General features: G+C 35.2%; 2 protein-coding genes across 3 annotated transcripts in view; one reads left to right on the top strand and one right to left on the bottom strand.

Moving 5' to 3' along the window:
- The first annotated feature begins 596 nt into the window (after nt 1-596).
- Nucleotides 597-25,469, top strand: part of LOC123532428 (zinc finger protein 160-like) — a 64,109-nt gene continuing 39,236 nt past the window's right edge. Inside the window, exon 1 of one of the 2 annotated variants that reach the window (XM_053518406.1) lies at nt 597-653. The gene's annotated coding sequence lies outside the window, so the exon portion shown is untranslated. Of the gene's footprint in view, nt 758-25,469 lie in introns of both variants that reach the window. The other variant, XM_053518405.1, reaches the window with a different exon arrangement.
- On the bottom strand, nt 5,243-6,529 carry LOC123532237 (uncharacterized). Its single transcript, XM_045313626.1, has one exon. It carries the CDS (start codon nt 6,527-6,529, stop codon nt 5,243-5,245), a length of 1,287 nt encoding a protein of 428 aa, XP_045169561.1.

The raw sequence follows: 25,469 nt of genomic DNA, 5'->3' as shown, positions 1-25,469 counted from the left end.
TGGTCAGTATGTAATTCTGTTGCCTCTGTCCCATTTTAACTGTAGCATACTGTCTTTTTTAGCTTTTATTCTTTTAACATTGTAACATATCAGTTCTTTAACAACTGTTTCTCTGACAGCGCCGCCCAGTGATAGTCGGAAATCGACGGTTGGGTGAAAGATGTAGATGTAGAAGACTGTCCTGTTCTAAAGAGATTTTTACTTCATTAATGTTGTGATCCGAATGAGAGAGTGTGTTGTCATCTGCATAATTATACAAGTTACTTTTCTTTACAAAGTGGAAAATATCATTAATGAAAATGTTGAATGTACCTGACTTCAGTTGACTTGCATTTCACTGCATACTTTTCAACACCCCTTTTTCTTTTCGTTTTCTTGAAGCAAATGTATGGATATCTTGTGGAAAATAGGTCTACGACGGAGTGAAAATCTAGAAACTGTAACAAAATTGGTCTGAAGTAGCTGAATTTTATATGAAACAAAGAACAATTTCTTTTATTGGTATATAGCCTATTATATGAAATGAGGAACAGCCGGATTTAGTGGTATTGAGCCTAACAGGGCCTAAGATACTGTAAAGTTACCTCCCTTATAAGAAAATGTGCCATGTTTACGAAAGAAACGGTTTCATAGATATGTAGGACAAGAGTTTGGTTAGAACAACTTTCTACTCTTGTGATTTTATAACATAGTTGGCTGTTTCTTCAGTTGACGTAAAGACTTCATTGATGACGGAAACTTCTCATGCGATCCACAGGTACTCTGCGGCTGGAAATCTGCTGTGTTGACTACCCGTCGTGATTTGACCGTTATTTCTCCTATTTGAAATTCTTTACATTTATATTCACCAAATAACCCACAACTTTCGAGTTAAATGCTTCTGTATTATCCACTAATACTATGTTTGTTTTAGAGTAGCTACTTAGTCCTGGCTTCCAAAACTCTAAATGCCGCTTTTTTATATTTTGTTTTTTTCATAGTTGCGGCTTTAGAGTTTTGGACCAGGCCTACTATGAAACCATACCAAAATAAAAAGTTGTCCAACTTTTTGTCGCAAACGTTGTCAGCTGAAACTCTGAACGAAGACGTATGGGTATCTTGATAAAGTAATCACTTCTACATCAGTTAACACCATAAAAAATTTATCAAATTCTGCAAGCAAATCTTACAATAAAATCGCCGATTTTTACAAGTCACTGTTAGATCAGCATCATTTCTGCGGCCATTATTGAATAGCTACAACGAGATTCTCGCATGACGTAACTGCGCGAGCCGCTAAAAATATACATGTACAGCACCTTGTAAACAAAAGAAATGATTTATACATACAAGTTTTCTTAAGGATTTATCAATGAAAGTAATAATTCAAGTCAATTTCAATAAAAAATAACCATTTTCCCAAGTTTTTTTGCCACCGGGATGCTGATGCAACTTCAAACGCGAAGCGGCACATGTAAGTGCTCACTTAGCGGTTCGCTCGGGTGAAAGTTCAGTCTCGTATTTCAAAGGAGCAAGATGGCGCCGTAGAGTAAACGTTTCAGACCAGTTTGAAATTGTCAGGTAGTTCTGCCATCAATTATGGGTTTTAATGCGTAAAATTTGGCACAATGGTAGATTTTACTGTATATTAACTGATCAGAAAGTGCTGCTGCCGATTTCTTTTAAAATGTACAAATGCGAGCGTGTCAGATTTCTGGCACGATTATTGGTATGATTTCCCTACAGAGTACACTTCAGCCCTCCCGTCCAAATCCAGTATATAAACCGAGAGGGCTGAAGATCTTAAGCTAAGTAGCTACTATGTTATATATATATATATTTGTAATCATTGCTTCATTTGTCGGTAAAAAGCTATACATAGCTTATGTTAATCTGTTAAATATCTCCAACAATAAATAAAATTTCGATTTGATTTGATTTGATTTGGGGAGGGTATCAGGGGCGTAGCAAGGATTTTGAAAAATGTATGCAGTACAAGGCACGAAGTGCCGCGGGGGGAGAGTGTCGAAGGTTCTTGAAAAAAAGAACATGAAAAGACGCGTTCTGGTGCATTTTAAGAAACGCATATAGCGAGATGTAATGTTGTCAAAAAAGGAAATGATTAAAGTACAATAGGAGAGATCGCCCTGACGTCACGCATCAACACGTTTATCTGGCGGTGGGCAAAACAAAATGTTTTTACATCGTTTGTGTATGGGATCGGAATTTTCAATTTAATATATAAAAGTTATCAATAAATTGCTTGTTTTATATTCTTTCCACTGATCAAAAAAAAATATTGATATCGTTTGTGTTTTAAGAAAGTTTAAGTTGTTAGAAAAACATCACTTTTAACAAAAAAACATGGACGTTCGGCGTCTGCCCACCGATCTTTGTCTTATCAATTCTAAAAAAAGAATATACAGCGGATTTGTATACAAACACGATCTGTCCTATTGTAGGAAAAAATACGTTTCGACCTCTCCAATAGGTCTCATCAGGCGGTGATGAGTACATAATTTGATCTCATAGATGTCCCCGCGACGTTTTTTTTATTGTTTTTTTTAGTGTTGTTTTTATTTTTTTTTGTGTGTATTTTTATTAGTTTTGTATTTTTATTTAATTTTATACGGTTTTATGTAGACAGAAGTATTTTTCTTTGCTTTCTCTGCATGCTTCTGATTTTGTTATTGCCTCAATTATCAAAAACCAGTGCGATTCGTCGATGCCCAGACACATTGAAATCACGTATAACCTGGTCGATATCGATTTGGTGATTGCGATGGATATGCATCAGAGCGAGTCCAGTCAGCCGTTCCTCGGTCATAGTATTTCTTAGATAAGTTTTAAGGCGGCGAAGGCTACTAAATGAACTTTCAACAGAGGCCGTGGACACTGGCATTGTCAGGAGGATCTTCAGCACAACATGTATGTTTGGGTATAGTTGATATGTTTCATGAACTGCCTCTGCCAAGCCTTGTATGGGCGAATCTGCTGCAACTCTCTTCCAGGCGTCAAGTTCAGTATCCAGGCCCTTCCCCAGAAATTTTTTAAGGCGCTGGGGTAAAGTTTGTGTGGCAGGATAAGGGGTGGGTGCGGGAGGGGTACCCCCTCCCGTGTTTGATTTTTTAAAAAAAATCGAACCCAAATGGTGCTTTTTTAAGTATACCATATGCAAAAAAACACAACAACATGTATTTCATTACTTCTACATTTTCACATAATGATATAACCATCAATATATCATATAGTGTTATTTCTAGAGCTCAAAAAGGGCAGGGTGCTGCCAAAATGGGACAGAGTGCTGTCTGAAAGGGGCAGTGTGCTCTTTTCGACCTGAAAGTTATCATAGCAGTAGTTGCATTTCTAGATGTCTATAGTTAATATGTATTCCATTTATCTTCTATTGCACACTGAAAGGAAATGTCACAGAATAAATTTAAGCGGTAAATCTTCCCAAAACCAGTAACAAAGTTTACAAAAGCCTTTTTACTTACTTTATAGTTTAGGTTTAACCATTCAAGCCTTTCTCTTAAAAAATGTCACCAAGAATGTCAACTTATTCATATGAATATGAAATAGTGGAGGGCCTTAATATATTAGCTTAATCTTGAAACCAAGATCATGTTGTAAACAACATAGTTAAAGGCCTGTTTCAGGTCACATTGTAAACTAATAATTATCACAAGTCATGGTGTATTGATCAGGTCTTTCATCAATATTTCATTAACAGAAAAGTACTATTACAGTTAGGTTAAAGTTTACTAAAACGCATATCCAAAATATACTATCCGGATACCGGTACACTTTCGGAATGTTGTCTGAAAGTAGTTTTTACTCAGTTACATGACCTACTAGGGTAAACCAGAGATAGTTCCTCAAATTTTGATGTTTCTCATCCTTAAAAAATACACCGATTGTCAGCTTTTTTTTGAAGGAAATATGGAAAAATCGCATACGACATCGGGAGTAATAAGACTCGTGAACGGACATTCTAAACGTACTTTTACTTTCGATATTCATTAAAATTTGTGCATTTTCAAGTTTAAATTACAGTAGAATCAAACTGCATTGATATATACTTGTTATTATACTAAACAACGGTCTAATTTAAATTTTGCACAAAGAAATCTAGGGCACTTTTCACGTGCTTGGTAATCAGCTGGCCGCTTACGCACCCCTTTTTGACATTTCACAGGATCCATACTATTTATCAATTAGTTTTAACACTTCATTGATTCTCATTACCTGTGTGCACTCGCCGTGACGTAATTTGCTGATCAAAAAAATCGTCGAGGCATGTCATCAGGGAAATTACATATACACTACACATGAGGTATCTCACGGGGATGAAATCGCTTACTGATTTAAGACGCCGCGCTAATAATTGAGGCACCGCGCGGGATATTTAAGCGCTGCGGGAAGCTGTATTTCGTGTTTTAAGCGCCGCGGTAGCGCGGCGCCTTATGCGGCTGGGGAAGGGCCTGGTATCTATTGCCTGGCAATCTATGAACGGAGAATACTCCTGCTTGGTATCGGCCCACATTTCGGGCGAAAGTTGCTGAAGTTTTGTTGGCAACAGATACTGAGCGTTCAGTCTTGTAGTCGAGAGGCACAGTCTGTCGTGCAGTTGGGACAAAAGGTGATCCATGAATGGTACAAACATATTCAACCTCCAATATTCCTTTGGGGTTTCTGCGGCTATGTTATTCCTGTGTTGTTGCCTTGCAGCAACTCGAGGCTGACAGACATTGATGTCATGCTCAGTTGCCAAGGCGACAGCCTTTTCCCAAAGTCCTCCAAAATACCCAATGTCATTGCGTCTCTCGGCCAGCAACCCATGAAGAACTTTAGCATGCTGTGCTGCTTTGAACAAGTCACATTGAGGGTCTTGCATTGAATCCGTCAAAGGATTCAATGTATCTAAGGGACCGCTGACGCAACACAAAGTGACAACAAAGTCAAAAGACAGGACAGCCTTTTGAAGGCTTGACGCTGTGGACATAGTTTTGGTGTCCATGCCAACTTGAAGGCCAGTAAGTGTTTCTAGAATTGACTTGAAGTGGGTATAGAAAGCAGTGATGCTTTCCGAGTGCTGAGACCACTGTGTTGGGCAGAACTTCTTTAAGGCTTCTCCGTCATCGTTATGAGAGCTATAAACTCGAGACGTTTTGGAGAACTTGTGATAAAAAAAATAAATCCCCAACAACGGTAAACATCGACTGCACAAACGCTACCCTGCAAGCATGACATATTGCTAAGTTTAGACGGTGGTTGCGACAGTGAATATACTTTGCATTTGGAAATTTTGCAGAAAATCTTGCCTGCACTCCACGGTGACAACCGGAGTGGCGGACATGTTCCCAGCACCGTCGTAACCTTGTCCAACGATAAAGTTTGGGTTCAGGCTGTGTTTGTGTATTTCATCTAGTAGCAACTGGTGTAGTGTTTCACCTGTTGTTTCTGTTATCTGAACAAATGAAAGAAAATCCTTGTGGAGCACATGCTTCCCGGAACTCTGATGTTCAATATAACGCAGACAAAAAGCAAACTGTTCTTTATTGCTGACATCAGCAGATTCATCTGCAAGAATAGAAAAGTACCTCGCATCTTGGCAACGGTGCACGATAGAGTCCGAAATCTGATTGCCGCATATATGTATGAATTCGTTTTGAATAGAGGGGCTTAAATACTGTGCATGTTTGGGAGAATTTGCTAGATGGTCGTGCAAATCACTGTCTACTTCAGCGCGATAATTTATCAAAGCTCTGAAGTTACTTTTTTCTTCTGTTTTGCCACGAAAGGCTATGTTTTGTTTTCCCAGCAAAACTATTGTTTTAACAATAGATGTCAAGGCTTTCTTATTTTTCTCGACTTTGTTTCTGTAAGCGTTTGAGCCAAACTCAACAACACTTTTTTCTTGATTTTGACATATTTTCATGAATTTGTCAGCTTTAGTCATTGCATTATTGTGATCAGGTGATTTTTTATGCATCCCTATAATCCTAGACACATTGCTCCAGTCTACAAGGGGCTTAGCAACGAGAGTGTTTTCAGATGAATTAAAGACAAAACAAGGTGCACAAAAAACACCATTGACTGAAGGACTATACCTTAAATACGGGTAGTTTTCAGTATCAAACACTAGGTCAGGATCACGCCTAGCTGCCCCGCTTTTGCCGTGAGTGCTTTTAGGCTTTACCCAACTCCGCGAAGGCTCAAACCTTGATATTAAAGTCGACATTTTCATGGAATCAGACATTCGGAGTCTTCTTGTGACATCAATGGTTCCAATGTCTAGAAACCGCGCACCCAGGGAGCAACCCGCTGAGTACCCATCATTCTGGCAGTGATCTGCCTGAAATTGTTTTGGGGAAGATGTGGACTCTTTGGGAGAAGATTTTGTGTTGTCATCAGAAAATGACAGAGAATTATCAGCAGGAACAGTTGATGAAGTTTCACTGTCATCTGGAGTAGAATTTGGGGTTTTAAAACACTGAAAAATGGACTTTTGTCCAGGAAGAGGTCGAGGAGGTTTTCTGGAGCTCATCTCTATTAAATATATAGAGAGATCTATATAGAGCTCAAAAATGCCTTCGTAATATATATATATAGATATATATTTATCACATTATATAATCTGTAATTTTTACAGAAATTACAAAGAATGAAAAAAAATTCAGTTAGATATTTGCGTACTCGTACGTGTATTATATTAATATAATGCTGTACTCTAAATAGTGACCAGAACCGAATCGCTACACATACATGTAAACGATAAGTTAGTGCTATGTAGGAGTGACGTCATCGGTATAGACGGAGTTAAATGTGACATTTTGGCAGGTGTCAAAACTGACCTAGATTATTGATTTAGGTTGCTTTCGGTACCCAGTACTCTTGCACTAAGTTCAAACCCGTTTACACCATATCATGTTTATAAATTATACGTGTAGTAAATGAAATACATTGGATATGAACTTGATTTTTTTAAAAAAAAAACATGCTCTTCAATATTTCATATTTCAAAAAGTCAAGTCAGCCAAAAAAGTATTACGCAGTTGCGTAAACTGCGTAATGGGCGCTACGCCCTTGGTTATGGGAGGGGTGTGCCCTCTCAGGTTGTGGGAAATTGGACCATAAATGACATAATTTCCTTGCATAATTAATTTAAGATAGACAGTGGCTAGAGAACCGGAATCAGTTCCCTAGACTGTGAACTTATTCGTCCGGAACCGGTTCTCTAAGCAAAATACTGTGCATAGGCTAGGGAACCGGAATTTTATTTCTATGCATAATACTGCCGAAATCCACTTTGTTTCTTTTGGTAAGTATCATGCATGTTCTTATCTTAATAAGTTAATTAATTTTACCATTTCAGCAAGCAATGCACTTTTATTTATTTGTGTTTACTGTGTCTCCAGAAGTGTACTCACAGCATACTGTCCGCCATATTGGAATGATAGAATAAACTAGTACAAATGAATGCGAAGTCGTCGACACTGGAGCCGAAATAAACTTGAAATTTAAACTTAAAAGGTATAAGACAATAAAAGAAATGATTAAAACAAAATAAGTAATTTCAGTATTGATTATCTTTGAACGTGAAATGCCGAGGTGTTACAAACCAGTATTTAAAGTGATCAAAGAATATGTATGAAGTTTTAAGGGCAATTAAATTAGTTTATTCATCTATAAACATGTAATGACGCAAATACAAACCAATATTATTTTATATCTAAATAATTTAAACATAGTACAAGTTTAAAGCAAATAACATTTAAAAACTGCAAAGTAGTTGTCAGATAATATCAATGGTAAATTTTACAACTCTATTAAGGAGGTAGGTTACCTTGTTACAAGGGTAAATTCAAATTAGTTGAACCGCAGCATCTTTTTGTATTTCGTGTAATATGAAGTTTTAACTGCTAAAATCTCAGTTTCATTTGTCTCTATCCCTTCAAGTTCAGTTTTTATCCAGGTTTGAAGAACATGACCCTCCAAAGGTATTTCATATTGAAAGAAGAAGGAAAATACGGATATTTAGCACTTTTCAGTGTATTTTAGTTTCATTGATATCCGTAGAAGTCAGCATAATCTATAATTTTACTAGTATGCACGTTAGCTTTCTAATATAAGCTTAAAATGTATATGTCGCGGGGCTCGTGTTTCCGTGGTAACGCATTTTCTCTCATTTTTAAACAACTATGTATAAAAATAGGGGTTTTCGACGGCTTCAGTGCCATTCTGTTAATGACCAACATGGAATTTTTGGGTAATATTGTTAGCAAAATACCAAGCACTATACATGGTACCCTATTTTTCTTAAAGTTTAAAGTAACCATGGCAACAGAGATGTTTAAAATGGCTTATATTTTGCTTTTTGTCGTATTTTCTTATAAAAATAATATTGAATAAGATTATCTTTCTAGCTGATGTAGCTTTAAAACATATTATTTCTAACGTAAGTTATATTTTCATGTTATCTGCATTTATTCAAACAAATTTCTAAGCTTAGAATACTTACAGCAGTACCCCTCGTCTGGCATTTTTCATGGAAAAATCGTTCAGCATGCTACTATTATTCTCATGGATATTGTTGAAATGAAAATAAAAACTCGAAGCTGTGTTTCTTAAATAGACTAGTGTCAACGCTTTTGAATTTTACATTTAGATACATAGGTCACGGGCTTCGTTTCCATGGTAACATCAATTCAATTCAAGAAACCACAATTTTCTACTGAAAATTGAACAATTTTAGATCTTAGTTTTACTATATAAGTAACAAATTATCAACGGAACCTGAAAAATATGTATTACAAATCAAACTGCTAGATTTTTAATTTGAAAGTGGACGTAACAAGTAACCTCTCACCCAACTATATTCCAAATAACACTGGTTACCATCATCCATTTTCTTACATTCTGCATAACATTTCAATATAACTACATAAAAGAAGCAGAATATTGATTATTATTCAGAGCAAAAGACTCATAAAAAATATTTCAGCAAATAATGGTTATTTGAAAATAGTTTGAATAAGAAAATGCACAGAATTACGTACTTTCAAGATAAAAGCTATTAATTTTGCGCGGTAACTGACACGTAACGTCATGACGTCAATGACGTCATTTTAAGGCAACATTGTTTTGAAGCGTTTCTGCGGCAATTTATTCATTATTTCTGCATTATTAAACCATAAAGCGTCAGATCGAAGACAGGTCTATGATTTGTTTTCAGAAGAATGAATATACAAACACATTTAGTTTGTCGTGAATGTCGTCGTAAATCGTCACGTTAGCTTCCGGTTGGACATGCGCACTTACAAATATAAAGGTAACCTACCTCCTTAAGGCTATTTTGACTGATACATCTTCTTGTGTTAGACTTAATGGTATATTAAGTGACTGGTTCCCGACCTTGTCGGGTGTCAGACAGGGAGACAGCGGCTCTCCGACAATCTTTGCTTACTTTATCAATGATCTTATTGAAGGTTTGAAAAGTTTAAACAAAGGTGTCAAGTTCAATGATAATATAATTTGTTGTTTATTTTTTGCCAACGATATTTTGTTGCTATCTGAAAATGAAGCTGATATGCAAGACATGTTAGACTTTTTAAATGAATGGTGCCGAAAATGGAGACTTATGATTAACGAGTCAAAATCAAAGGTTATACACTTTAGAAATAAAGGTAAAAGGCAAAGTAATTTTTCATTTAGAATAGGCGATATGTGTATTTCGTATACATCGATGTATAAATATTTAGGTGTTACCTTACATGAACATTTAGGCTTTTCACATACTGCTGATATACTTGCAAAGTCAGGAGGTCGGGCATTAGGTGCAATCATATCGAAAATTCAAAGTAATAAAGATGTAGGTTTCAAGACATATTCTAAAATGTATTATTCTTGTGTGGTACCTGTTACTGACTATTGTTCATCAATCTGGGGTTTCAAGAATTATAATGTGATAGACATTACACAAAATAGAGCAATAAGATATTATATGGGTGTGCATAGATTCGCTCCGATTCTAGCAATTACTGGAGAAATGGGTTGGATTTCAACTCAACACAGACGTTGGGTCAATATGCTTAGGTTCTGGAACCGTGTTGTAAATATGTGTGATGAAAGACTGACAAAGAAAGTGTTTCTTTATGATTATAACACTGTTGGAAATACATGGTGTTCTAACATTAAGTATATTTTACAACAGGTGAATATGTCGAATTATTATGATAACAAACTTCATGTAAATTTGAAAGATGTTGAAGATTCATTACTTTTATTACATAAAAGAAACTGGTGTGAAAATGTTAGAAATGTTTCAAAACTTCGAACATATGTCAATTTTAAACAAGATTATGGAACTGAAAAATACATGTTATCTTCTGTAACAAAGACTGAACGTTCTCATTTAGTGGCATTCTACCTCTCAGAACTGAAACAGGACGATATTCTTGCCTTAATGCCATTGACAGATTATGCACTCTTTGCACTGAAAATGTTGTTGAAGATGAAACTCATTTCCTACTAAATTGTCCAAAATACAATGATTTAAGAATAAAGTTGCTGTGTAAATCTAGAGAATCAAACAGAAATTTCGATAACTTGTCAGACTTAGGAAAGCTTACTTATGTAGTACAAAATCATTATGTTTATGTTTCAAAATTCTTAGTTGAAAGTATGAATAGACGGAGATTGTATCTTTATAGAAACTAATAGGAAACAAAAAATGAACTATTAAACTAGTGAATATGTTTAGCAACTCGTTACTATGTTTAATCTAGTTTTCAGAATTTGTATATATGGAATATGTACTTGTAAACATTCTTGTGTTTCAAATATTTCGAATCTTTTATTTAAGATGGCAGATATGTTAGCATGATCATTTTAAGTACTTAAGAAACAGACATTTATTTGAAATAAGATTACTACTTAAATAAATGTACATATTGAGTAGCTATGTAGTTGTGAATACTATTAAAACATTTATCACATAATGACATAATGCAATTTTTTCCTGTTGATAAATTTCCACTTTTTCGCATGTTAAATTATCTACTGGTATTTATCATCATGTACATTGATTTTCGAAACTTTAAAATTTAAAGTGACTTATAGGCCCAACGTGGCCGGGTGTTGTAAATTGTAAATTTATATGTATTGGTATTGTACATAACACGATGTCACTATAATAAAATTTACTTACTTACTTAGTTTTCACATATTCATTTGTACTAGTTTATATCATTTGAATACAGCAGACACGGTATATATGCGGCGAATACACTCTGGGAGACAGCAAACGCAGATAAATGCAGGTTATTAATAAAACCCGGCCCGGCCCGGCCCAAGGCCAAACCACGGAAATAGCCGATTCCGATTGTACAGAAACCTTCGGAAACTTACGGACGGAAGGCTAATATAATTACGAATGATATCGTGTCAATATCAACTTATATATTTAGAATTTAGTAAAAAAACACTGAACTTTATGATGCCCGCGAGGAACTTCTTTGATGAATGGGTTAAGACTGCGTGTTCTTTCTGGTTGCAAAAACGTCTTAATATAATTTGTAAACTTGTACACAGGAAGTCGTTATACATAGCGTTGTTTTGACGAGCCTTCTAATTAGTTCCCAAAATTTTGTATCGTTATCATTATATTCTATTTTATAATCACGTTTTGTCGAAAAAGTTGTTATATTTCGAAAAAAGGAATTCCTCTCGGACCTCAAAGAGTTTTTGTTTCACCTGTGCATTCCCAAAGCCTAAATAATTCTTTGTGTCCGGTAACATGCCTAAAAAATAGGTAGTAAATAGGCAGGGTTTTTTTATACTTTTTTGTTCAATGATACTTTACGGAAATTATTTTTATGTCCAAAAAAAAAATGAATACGAATAATTTCTAATATCACTGACAACTTTTGATTAATAGAATGAGCAGTTTTAAAAAAAAATTTATTAAAAAGTTTTTAAAAAATCGCAAAGACCATAAAACATTTAGGGTCATGTAAAAAATTTAGGATAGGTCAGGATACCGATTACGCACGAAGAATGCAGTGTTGAATATTGAAAAGTTTTACACACGGTACCCCATATTTTTAAAACATTTCTGTACAAATATATAGAAACAAATACTGAGATAGGTTTGTTCACGCAGTATTCTGAGTATGAACTCAGTCGACTGAATTGACTTACGTTGAAAGTCACACATTGAATATATTGTGGTACATTGCAGTTTGTGGCATAGTCTTTGCACTTTCGATAATCGATTTCATATTCGACAGGTTGCTATGATGTTTTAACATCTTTCTTTTTTTATTTTATTTTTTTCAAGTTTGCAAGTATTCTCTGAAAAAACTGACTTAAGTTATATTCAAATTAGTTCAAAACTATATAGAGTAGAATTGAGATATAAAGTTTACCTTTTTTCATTTTTGTACAGATGTCTCGTAATCCGGAGGTCGGGGGGTCGAATCCTGTCAGTGGATTTTGACCGTGACTCCAACAGTCCCTTCTTTCGGTGCGAGTACTAGTTAGTTTCCAGGAAGCAGTTAATATAATAGAATGATTCACACTGTTTCGTGAAAAAAGACCAAGTAAAAACTTGTTAAGGTTCGTTTGGATATTTACCAATGCTCTACACTTTCAGATTATGCATTTAGATACTTCAAGATTAAACTTCAATAGTTAGACATATCTTGCAAAACTTTGCAATTTATTTAGGTTGATTTGATATATTATTGTATACAGAATGCCCTTTCAGTCAGTTTGCTAGTGCTCGGCATTTTTGATACATAACAACAGAAGAATCGTTTGAGCCCGCTAATCATAAGTTATAAATAAGTCTGGAAAAGGCAAAATAAAACTTTGAATGGATGTTGTTTCTTCAAATCTCACAAATTTCTTCATTAAGATTTTTTTTTGAAATTTATCAATATCACAGTGTACTGCAGACGATTTACTCAACATTTCTTACTTTACTATGGTCACGTGACCACACCGGAAGTGAACTGTACTTGGATCTAAATTGAGCAGCTTTAATGCTGTCGCATTCTGAGACCCTATGTTTTGTGAGTTTTTCATTGGTAGAACCAAACCTATTGTAATTATGCAAATTGAACTGTTGCTCTTTTTTTAGCTCATCTGATTTTTTGAAAAAAAATGATGAGTTATTGTCATCACTTGAGCGGTTGTCGGCGTCTGCGTCGGCGTTGCCTGGTTAAGTTTTATGTTTAGGTCAGCTTTTCTCCTAAACTATCAAAGCTATTGCTTTGAAACTTGGAATACTTGTTCACCATCAGGGCTTCGGAAATTTGCCGGTTTGTCGGTTTTGGACCGATTTTTGACTTTTCAGACCGATTCGTGAAGTGAAAAAACGAAAAAAATCGGTCCCGTAAAAATGGAGAAAAGTATAAATTTCGGTCTGATATCTCAATACACGATCACCTGCCAAGTAGGAAATTGTTGGTCGCACCTTCAGATAATCAATAAACGTGTCAATCGGTCTGATTGTCACTTTGATAATCGGTCCGTAATTAGCGCGTGACGCAATCAGTGCTCGCGCGGCACATCCTTTAATGTTTGCAGACAGCCGACTGCGGTGTATTAAACATTTTTGACTGGTTTCCTAACGTTTCTGACTGGATCCAAATCATTTCGACGGGGATCCACTTCCTTTATTTATAATCCGACGGATGGTTAATCAAAGAGCTATAATTGTACATTATAGGTCTTTGATTTAATGAGACATCACACGGAAAACCGATAAAAATAATTTTTATAATTACTTGATTTGAAAAAATTACATGATTCATTTGTTGGGGCTCCAGTTGAAACAAATGCAGAAAATCGTCTTTATAAACCCGACTGTACAAAAAAGAAAAAAATGGACGGGCAACCACGAATGATAAAGAAAACCGGAGTGGCACTGTTTATCAAATCGGTCTTTTAAAAAACGTTTCAAAATGAAATTTTGTTTACATCAGAAGAGAACATATAACTTAATAAAATGTAGTTGCTTATTGAAGTACAACGTAAGTGAAATGAAATATCCGTGGCCAACCCGCGTGACATTTTGGTACTATACATGCGGGAAATTCGATCTCAGCGTTCAAATAACGTACACATTCGGTCCGCGGCAGAGTATTCCTTAAATACTGAGGCTGTTTAGCAGAGAATATGTGTCGTGTAACTCACTTTGACGCATTGTATTTTATAGAATTCCGTCAAAGAATGAGGAAACATCACAAAGTATCTGCCGTGTATACGGTATCGAAGTCACGTGCGTTGGCTTTTAGACTAGTTACGCACACGGTGTCAATGCCTCGTATTATCTCGGAAAAACATCGAAATTTAAACAAAGTAACGATCACACATAACACTGAATAACTGTCTTCATTGTATGGTAACGCGCGGTGACTGGTAACTCAGTTTTAATGCATGACATGCTTATTTCTTTACCCTATCACGTTTTACAAAATATGTAATACATGTATTGGGAATGTGCTGGGTGGGGTAGCGCCGATGTCAGGATTTTCGTTTCGGACCAATTGAGTTATCAAAATTTCCGGAGCCCTGTTCACCATCATAAGCTGACCCTGTATAGCAAGAAACATAACGCCATCTTGCTTTTTGCAAGATTTATGGCCCCTTTTGTACTTAGAAAATATCAGATTTCTTGGTTAAGTTTTATGTTTAGGTCAACTTTTCTCCTAAACTATCAAAGCTATTGCTTTGAAACTTGGAATACTTGTTCACCATCATAAGCAGACCCTGTACATCAAGAAACATAACTCCATCTTGCTTTTTGCAAGAATTATTGCCCCTTTTGGACTTAGAAAATCAGTTTTCTTGGTTAAGTTTTATGTTTAGGTCAGCTTTTATCCTAAACTATCAAAGCTATTGCTTTAAAACTTGCAACACTTGTTCACCATCATAAGCTGACCCTGTACAGCAAGAAACATAACTCCATCCTGCTTTTTGCAAGATTTATGGCCCCTTTTGGACTTAGAAAATATCAGATTTCTTGGTTAAGTTTTATGTTTAGGTCAACTTTTTCTCTTAAACTATCAAAGCTATTGCTTTGAAACTTGCAACACTTGTTCACCATCATAAGCTGACCCTGTACAGCAAGCAACATAACTCCATCCTGCTTTTTGCAATAATTATTGCCCCTTTTGGACTTAGAAAATCATTTTCTTGGTTGAGTATTATGTTTAAGTCTACTTTTCTCATAAACTATCAAAGCTATTGCTTTAAAACTTGCAACAGTTTTCCACCATCATAAGTGGACACTGTACATCAAGAAACATAACTCTATCCTGCTTTTTGCAAGAGTAATGGCCCTTTTTAGACTTAGAAAATCTCGGGTAGGACAATATTTCTATTACACAAAAAAAAATCAGATGAGCGTCAGCACCCGCAAGGCGGTGCTCTTGTTTATATACAGAGTAAATGTACGATAGTCGGCATTTTATTACGAAGGATCTGAGTGTTTTTCTCCAGCTAAAATGGTTTGTTAAACTGCCCATGTGTGGCCAAATCCATAAAGCATCTCAGAAAAGTTTTAACCTTACATATTTTTTCAACTTTACGGTAAAGAAAGTGTAATGAGCGGGATTTTCCAAAAACAAGTTGCATCCTTCATAACTTGTATAAATAATAGTAAAAGTTGATCTTCACCCGATATTACATTGTATTGAAAAGGTAAAATTCGTACTTCTTACGCAAATCGCGTCGAGAATCACATTTTAGCTCAACCCTAAATATATATAGTTGTGACGTTTCTGTTTTTACGGAGATTAATTTATTTTTTGGGTTGTCCATTATATCCAAAAAGTTATTATGTTTCATTTGGTATAACAGGCCCATTGAAACCTATATGTTTTCAGATGGAATGACTAAGTAGTGTGTTCTTTTTTCACAAATACAATTATGATAAAAAAAATTGAATTGTAATATGAGCGAAAAATAAACTGGAGTCTCCTTCTTCGTTTTCACGGTATTGCCTTAATTTTCTCCTACCCTATTTTCACGCGCAGCTATTGCACACTCAATTTTTACATACAAATGCTTGTATCTAAGGCAAAAGTAAGTTAATCGCCAAAAAAAGTTTACAACAGCATAAATTCTATTTTAATTATATTCTTATTTTGTTAGCCATTTTCGATTTCTTTCCTATCTTTATTGTTACGCGTGTATACCTGAATACATGTTACAGACAAAAGCGGCGTAAGAAAAACATAATATAGTACTTCTTATTAAACATTTTACTGATCGTTCGCCACTCAGTATGTATCTTTTATTTTCTGAAAATGTTCCTGAAATGTTTTGGGATTTTAAGCCCATTTTCGTCAACATTTTATTATACATTTACATTTTAAATACTAAACTCTTTCTCTATAGTAACTTACAATTGTCGCATTGAAAACTGTTAGTCACGGATAGGCTTATTTCGAGGGATCACCCTCTCAGGAATAATTATTTATTTTATTATACCGAAAAATTAATGAAATGATTTATTTAACATTAAAAAAGTTATTACTTACCAAATAATGAAGACAGAATTAAGGAGGCTTTACTAGTAAGCACTTAGAAATTGTCTTTGCTGCATAAAAATACTTTTTGATAGGTATAGTCTTGAGGTTACATATCGCTGTATTTATGGGCATACTTCAACAAAATCAACAGCAGTAACATTCGAAAAACGGCGATAACTACGGAACATATAATGAGAGCACTCATTTTCTTAGTAGTTAGTTAATTTCCAATCTGATGGTGATAGTTTCAGTTTAATATTTGATGAAGAATTGTTTTCAAATTGTTGCATGTAGAACAAATCATTCAAAAACAGAAAAGAAAAATAAGCCGGGTTCACACATGTATAAACACAAGATAAAGTAATTTAATCCTATGTATAAATAAGCACATCGTTTTTAAATCAGTACGAAAGTATCGATCTCTCATAGGGAGACATGAAAATGTAATATCACATGCGCAGAAAAACAAAATAGCGTTGTTGCGCGTGTGATATGAAATTATTGTTTTTATCATTAAACCTATATTTATAGTCCTTTCCATTGTTCTAGATGTAGTCACATGTTCAATGATAAAAAGTCGTATTTCTCGAAGGTGGAGCCAAACACACATATTGACCTCCAGCTGTGACGTCCACATGTTATTATGTTAAAACAATGCGACGTCGTATACAATTAACCACGAAAGATGACCTAAGGCTGCAGACATCTGTATCTAATGTTTATACTTATGAGTAGGCTGGATTTAATGATAAAACAATTGTCGCCTTTTATGTGTGGTGGATATGTGGATTTACTGACCTGTTAAAGCGATATCAAGTCAATAAATTCGCCCGAGGTTGATATTGCTTTTATCAGGCCGGTAAATCCACATATGAGCCACGCCATGAGAAAACCAACATTGTCTGTTGCGATTAGAGCAACCGTTTGCAAACAGCATGGATCCTGACCAGACTGCGCGGATGTTGGTTTTCTCATGGCGCAGCTCATATCGACCTCACCAAAAGGCAATTATTGTATAGTATCACATGCGCAGAAATTGAAAATATAATACAAATACAAATACATGGCATTTATATAGCGCAAAAATTATAAAATATTCTATTGCGCTTTACAATTACATAACACACATTTAACATATATACATACAAAATATGAACAGGATTCTAGAACTTAGATTTAAAGATTTGGACATGTATAAATACTATTTTACACCACTTCTGATATTTTGTATTTTAACAAGACTACACTCATTGTTCATGAAACTGCCTAAATAAATGTGTTTTCAGTTTTGATCTAAAGCTGGCTTCAGACTGAATGTTTTTCAGATAGCTAGGCAGATCGTTCCACCATTTGGGACCAACGACCGCCATAGATCTGTCTGCTAATTTTGTTTGCCGTCTAGGGATGTTAAAGTTAGTGTCAGTTTGTGAGCGAAGTCTGTATCGTTGTCGAATAGGTACAAACATTTCCCTCAGATATACTGGAGCTGTACCATTGATGACACGAAAGACAATTACTAAAACTTTGAACATGACTCTAGCCTTAACTGGAAGCCAGTGTAATTCTTCCAGAAATTCGGCACTTGGTTTTTCATAGGAAGCATTCTTGACTACTCTAGCGGCATGATTTTGGACTCGCTGTAGTTTATTGATTTGGTAGGCTGGAATTTCTGTAAATAAACTGTTGCAGAAGTCAATGTGAGAATGAACCAATCCATGCACTAATGATTCAGTTGACTTTTGTGTGAGATGTTTCCGTATTGCCCTAAGGTTTCGTAACTGCACATGAGCTATCTGACATTTTTTCTGAATGTGATGGTCAAAGTTGAGTGTATTGGTCATAGTTACACCTAGGTCTCTGACATGATCGACGCATTTTACGTCACACCCACCAACGTTTACACTTGTGATGTTCAATTTCGCTAACTGTTGTCTTGTTCCATACATAATAATTTCAGTTTTAGATTGATTCATTTTCAGTTTGAAGGTTGTCATCCATTTTATGATTTCATTGAGACAACTGTCGAGTTGTTGAAGAACAGTTGTCTCATTTTGAGAATTTCCCGCTTGAATTTTTAACGCAATCTTGTGGTCGTCCGCGTATCCATAGAGATCAGCTGGATATTTCTGCACCACTCGGTTGAGAGCCGATATATACAGGGTAAAGATCACTGGTCCGGCACAAGAACCCTGCGGGACACCAAACCTCAGTGGCTCCGTGTCAGATGCTGACTGTTCAACTAAAACTTTCATTGTTCTGTTCGTGAGATAAGATTCTATCCATTTCAAGGGAGTGCTATGTATACCAAAGTCATCTTGAAGGATTTGAATCAGTATCGGGATATCGATGGTATCGAACGCTGCACTCAAGTCGATCATGACCACGATTGTTATTTGATTTTCATCTATGGTTTCCAAAAGATCATTATACATTTTGACCATTGCTGTTTCAACCCCATGATATTTTCTATAAATAACGATTTTGCGCACGAGATATAAAAACATTTAAAAACAATATGATATATTATTCAAGTTAAACTAATGGGAAAATTGCATTGGACATTGTGTGGGGTATAATAATTTAACATCTGAATTGCACACATTTGTAATCCATGCTTTAAAATGTTCATTTTAAAAACAAAAAAGTTAACATTGTGTGAATAGTTGTATAAGCATAGGCTGAAATAGTTCGTAGTCCGACCAGACCGGTTTTTTTTTAATTCTTTGTTAAAAAGATATGCTAGTATTATTTCAAATATAAAAGAAAGAGAAATCAAAAATTAAATAATCTAAAAACAAAAATAACGTTAGCAGTAAATTGTTAAAACACGAAAGTTCATTGCTATCACTTACCTCCCATTTATCCATATTAGATATTTACCGTTTTTTTATTGTTTTGTTTTATTGTTTTAAACAGACTGAGCGGGCATGTTTCAGGGTGGGGGTGGGGGGAGGTTCCGGGTTCGAAACTTTGCGACCGATCTTTTATATTTTATACTCCAGTTCATTCATTTCTACAACTTACTGTAACTCTGGGTATCATCTCCATACATATCACCCGGTTTTGTTTAAAGCTAAATCATATGATTTATCATTTGAGCAAAATTTTATGATATTTTTTTTTTCAGTTTTCTTGTATTTCAGGAACAAAGACCTATTACATAGAGTTATACCTCTTCTGGAAATGTTTAATTTGATACCTTTTATGAAATTTTGTAATTGCCTCCCTTTAATATGAAAAAAAAATGTAAAAAGTGGACCTTTTTTTAGCTTTTGATTTAATTTATAGTTTTATATTCAAATTTGAATACTTCAACAACCTGAAACAAATGGCAAGTATGAAAACAGCGCATAGCTTCGAAGTTCATCTATTTTCGATCTATCTTGGTTGCGCAACCGAGATAGGCAAAAGGAGTATACCGTAATAATAATTTCATAAACTTACATTTCTAGTTAATTTTCGCAAAATGTGTACTTATCAATGCAAATCTTTGACAACCTTAATATAAGAGTGTTTATATTCATATGTTCCCTAAGGCAAGATATTTTTATTAAATTAATACTTAATATGCTAAAACGCTATCTTGGTCGGGCAACCAAATTTTATAAATACTTCCAGTGCACGGTATAGACCCCTTCACCGTACTACACAACCTAGTGTCACATCGTCACAAGTACCATTAACTAGCCTGTCCAGTTCTGTTGAAAGTATCCTGCAAACTGCTATCTCGTGTCTGTCCGGTACACAAAATGACACATTGACTGCCGAATGTATTACTTCTTTGATTGAGTGTGATTCAAATATCTTGTTATTTTAGGTCTTTGCTTATGTCAAGTGCAATACTTCATGAAACATACGTATCATCAATATTAATCAATACTTTGCTTCTACTTTTGTAATAATGAAATAAAATAAACATAAATTTGCCTTGATTAAGACGAAGGTCTCACCATTCGTAATTATATTAGCCTTCCGTCCATAAGTTTCCGGTGGTTTCCGTACAATCTGAATCGGCAGTTCGGCTATTTCTGTGGTTTGAGCCGGGCCGGGCCGGGCCGGGTTTTATTAATAACCATAAATGCAAGGGCATGGTAAAATTAATTAAGATAATAATATGCATGACATTTACCAAGAAACAAAGGATTTCGGCAGTATTATGCATAGAAATAAAATTCCGGTTCCCTAAAATTCCGGTTCCCTAGCCTATGCAAGGTATTTTGCTTAGAGAACCGGTTCCGGACGAATAAGTTTGCAGTCTAGGAAACCGATTCCGGTTCTCTAGCCACTGCCTTTAAGATAACATCTCTGTACGTAGTAGAAGTCCAATTCTGGCACATTAACTATGGGTTTGCACGTAGGGAATTTAGTCCCTTTTCTGTACGGCACATTTAAAGCCGTTTAGTGTCTCTGCACGTATTTGATTTTCATTAAGGGCATTCCAGTCAGGTATTGTTTTTAAAAAGAAACTGTTTCTGTATATCCTGTTTTTTCATATTCTCGGGGGGGGGGGGGGGGGGCCTAAGGGGTTGTTTTTATTCCCAGTAACAGTAACCATTTCATAAACAACATTTGGGTGTTATTTTGTAGAAAATTCACTTGTCTTTCAGATGGAGTCATTAAATGTTACAAAAATTATCCCATTTAATTATGCCTCCCTTCGAAGAAGGAGGGGTATATTGTTTTGCAGATGTCGGTCGGTCTGTAGGTCGGTCGTCGGAATGTAGACCAATCCGTTTCCGGATGATAACTCAAAAACGCTTGGGCCTAGGATCATGAAAGTTGATTGGGAGGTTGGTCATCACCAGCAGATGACCCCTATTGATTTTGAGGTCTGTATGTCAAAGGTCAAGGTCACAATGACCCTGAATAGTAAAACGGTTTCCGGATGATAACTCAAGAACACTTGGGCCTAGGATCATGAAAGTTGATACGGAGGTTGGTAATGACCAGCAGATGACCCCTATTGATTTTGAGATCAGTATGTTAAAGGTCAAGGTCACAGTGACCCTGAACAGTAAAACAGTTTCCGGATGATAACTCAAGAACTCTTAGGCCTAGGGTCACGAAAGTTTATAGGGAGGTTGGTCATGACCAGCAGATGAACCCTATTGATTTTGAGGTCAGTATGTCGAAGGTCAAGGCCACAGTGACCAGGAACAGTAAAATGGTTTCCAGGCAATAACTCGAGAACACTTCAGTCTAGTATCAGGAAAATTGATAGTTAGGTTGGCCATGACCAGCAGATGACCCCTATTGATTTTGAGGTCATTAGGTCAAAGGTCAAGGTCACATTGGCCAGGAACAGTTAAACGGTTTCTGATCTTCCTGTCCAAAACCATAGGGCCTAGGGCTTTAATATTTGGTATGTAGCAAAATCTTGGTCCACTACTAAGATTGTTCAGATTATTTCCCTGGGGTCAAATATGGCCCCACCCTGGGGGTCACATGGTTTATATAGACTTATATAGGAAAAAAACTTTGAAAAACCTCTTGTCCAAAACCACAGGGCCTAGGGCTTTGATATTTTGTATATGACATCATCTAGTGGTCCTCTACTAAGATTGTTCAAAATATTGCCCAAGGGTCAAATATGGCTCCGCCCTGGGTGTCACATTGTTTACATAGACTTATATAGGGAAAAACTTTGAAAACCACAAAGACTATGGCTTTGATAGTTTGTAATGTAGCATCATTTAGTGGTTCTCTACCAAGTTTGTTCAAATTATCCCTCTAGGGTCAAATATAGCCCCACCCCAGGGGTCATATGGTTCATATAGACTTACATAGGGAAAAACTTAGAATCTTCATGACCATAACTTACATCATTCAAATTTGGACCACATGTATAGTTTTGAATGGCAAGATGAACCTTGACATGAGTTGATCTTGATCTTGACCTTGTGACCTACTTTCACATTTCTGTAGCTACAGCCTTCAAATTTAGACCACATGCATCTATAGGTTTGTGTACCGAAAGAAACTTTGACCTTGTTATTGACCTAGTGACCTACTTTCACAATTTTGAAGGTACAGGCTTCAAATTTGGACCACATGCATAGTTTTTTGTTCAAAAATAAAATTTGACCTTGATTTTGACCTAGTGACCTACTTTCACATTTCTCAAGCTACAGCCTTCAAATTTGAACCTCAAGCATAGTTTTGTGTACTGAAATGAACTTTGATCTTGAGATTGACCTAGTGACCTACTTTCAGATTTCTGAAGGTACAGGCTTCAAATTTGGACCACATGCATAGTTTTGTGTTACGAAATAAAATTTGACCTTGATTTGACCTAGTGACCTACTTTCACATTTCTCAAGCTATAGACTAGCTCCTAGACTATGATATATCTTTTTACAATTTTATGATTGAATGTAGTGAACTGAGCCAGTCTATATCCTATGTCCAATAATTGGATAATTTCAACATCAGTCCTGTGTGAAAATCTCTAAAATAGACTGGCTTTTGTCTCTATGAAATTGAATTTGTCAAAAAAGGGAAATATAGAAACATAGTTATTATCAGTCTAGTGGCTAGTCTACTCAAGCTACAGCCTTCAAATTTGAACCACTTGCATAGCTTTGTGCACCGAAATGAACTTTGATCTTGAGATTGACCTAGTGACCTACTTTCACATTTCTGAAGCTACAGGCTTCAAATTTGGACCGCATGCACATTTTTGTGTTCTAAATTGAAATTTGACATTGGTTTTTACCTATTAACTACTTTCACATTTCTCAAGCTACAGCCTCCAAATTTGAAGCACATGCATAGTTCTGTCTACCGAAATGAACTTTGACCTTGAAATTGATCTAGTGACTTGCTTTCACATTTCTCAAGCCACAGCTTTCAAATTTGGACCACATACACACTGTTTTGTACCAAAATGAAATTTGACCTTGATTTTGACCTTGAGCTAGTTTTGAATTTGGAACATTAAAAAATGGCTCAGTGGATGATGCCAAGATCACTCTGTAATCTCTTGTTAGGTAATAGGTTAAAGGTCAAGGTCAGATTAAACCAGAATGGTAGAACTTTTGTTTACAGTGAGCATATAATTTCTGTTCCTTGTGCAATTACTGAATGCATCAAGGGGGGCATGTTCGACGAGCTCTTGTTATTTTGTTAATTTAAATTATTTGATACCACCCTCACCCGCAGAAATGGACCAAGAATTTCTAATATTCCCATGGATTTAGATTTTACTTTTCATCACAAAGAAGTTGTAGAATTTAAAACATTAAAATTACCATTGTGTAATAAAAAGATATATTCTGTAGTAAATACATCAAGAAATATGACAATTAATGGCATAATCAATAATTTATGGCAAATTTGCTAACACCACCAGAAAAAAAAAGGATTTTTTGTGAAAATTGAGTAAAATGCCGATAGTTTCGTCAATATGTGTTCAAATCACTTGAAATTTTCAGTGTGTCAGTTTTAAACCATTCCTGTCTAGAAAATAACAAACATTAAATTATTTGACAACTTTAAGGAAAAAAACTAGAATATGAGAAACCCTGAGAATACGAGAAACAGGGATACTTCAGGTTTGGCAAGTTCAGCTTTATAGCACTGAGAGTTGTTTCTTTGGAATTTGGTCACAATATTGCTGGTTTTAAAATCGTCAAATGTTTTCACTTTGATTTGTCTTTTTGCTGGAATTTTTTGAAGGAACTCGTCAGCATTGATTGCTGGTACCATACCCCTAGTGATCTTGAATAGCAAATTATAAGTCGTTCTTCTTTCCTATCTTGAAGAAGTGGTAAACCAAGTTCATTAAACATTTCAGTTACACAACCATCGTGTCGAGATTTATAATCATTTTTAATAAACCTAACTGCTTGTCGTTGAATTTTTTCAAGATTAGTAATATCACTTTGTTTATAAGGGTCCCATACAATAGCCGCATATTCAAGCGTTGACCTAATTAATGCAACATATGCTAATCTTTTACTTTCCCTAGGAGCATGCTTCAAGTTTCTTTTTAAGAACCCAAGGGTTGAATTTGCTTTCTTAGAGATGTTTCTTATATGGGTGCACCACTATAAGTCATTTGAGATAGTAATTCCTAAATATTGTAAAATTATTTATAATTTACCACAGCTGTGTTTTCAAACATGAATTTTCACAGTTTTTACACTTTAATCTTATTCTGCTTGAATAAACAAGCACAGAACTGTTTAAATTTTCAAAATATCTTAAAAAAAAAAAGTTATGCAGTATTGAAGTTTCATGAAAAGCGACTTTTTTCTGGAATTTTTTCTCTATATAAAGTAAAGTAAAATATCCCGAAGTAGCGGACCCGAGCGATTAAACAGAATACTTCAATCTTGCACAACTTTTTTATCTTTAAAGATACCTTTATAAAACTTGGTATACTTATGGCATTTTTTCTGTAGAAGCCATTTTTGATGTTTTCATAACCATATCTGAAGGGGTTATCTTGCTATTCCACAAGAACAGTGATCAGGTACACATTTTTTTTATAATGAATTTTTTTTTTTTCAGCTTTGCTCATATAGGCTGATATTTTTAACCATTTCCATCTGTATATGACCAGGCATATAAACCTTTTATTATTCTGTAAGTGTAAATAAGCAAAGCAGTTAAAATTAAGTATATTTATTTAATAAATTATTACGAAATATTTTTAAAAATTAAGCAAAAACTGCAATTAAAAATCTGTAAAATGACAATCATTTCATAACCATATGTAAAACATATTCAAGTATAAAATAATTCATTGCCACTCTAACACTGTCACATGATATATATACACTAAAGTGATTTTTTTTTAAATCAGTCCTGAAAAAACAAAGTTAATTAAAGAAATGTTTAGCAAAAGCTTCAAATGTTGCATTTATATCAGCAAAGTTTGCGAAGTACCAGTCTGTCTACCAGAGTTCTTACATTCAGGCACATCACCCATACTGATTA

Source organism: Mercenaria mercenaria, chromosome 11, assembly GCF_021730395.1.
Source record: "Mercenaria mercenaria strain notata chromosome 11, MADL_Memer_1, whole genome shotgun sequence".
Taxonomy (NCBI): Eukaryota; Metazoa; Mollusca; class Bivalvia; order Venerida; family Veneridae; genus Mercenaria; species Mercenaria mercenaria.
The sequence above is the reverse complement of the archived record's forward strand: the minus strand, read 5'-3'. Positions and strand labels throughout refer to the sequence as shown.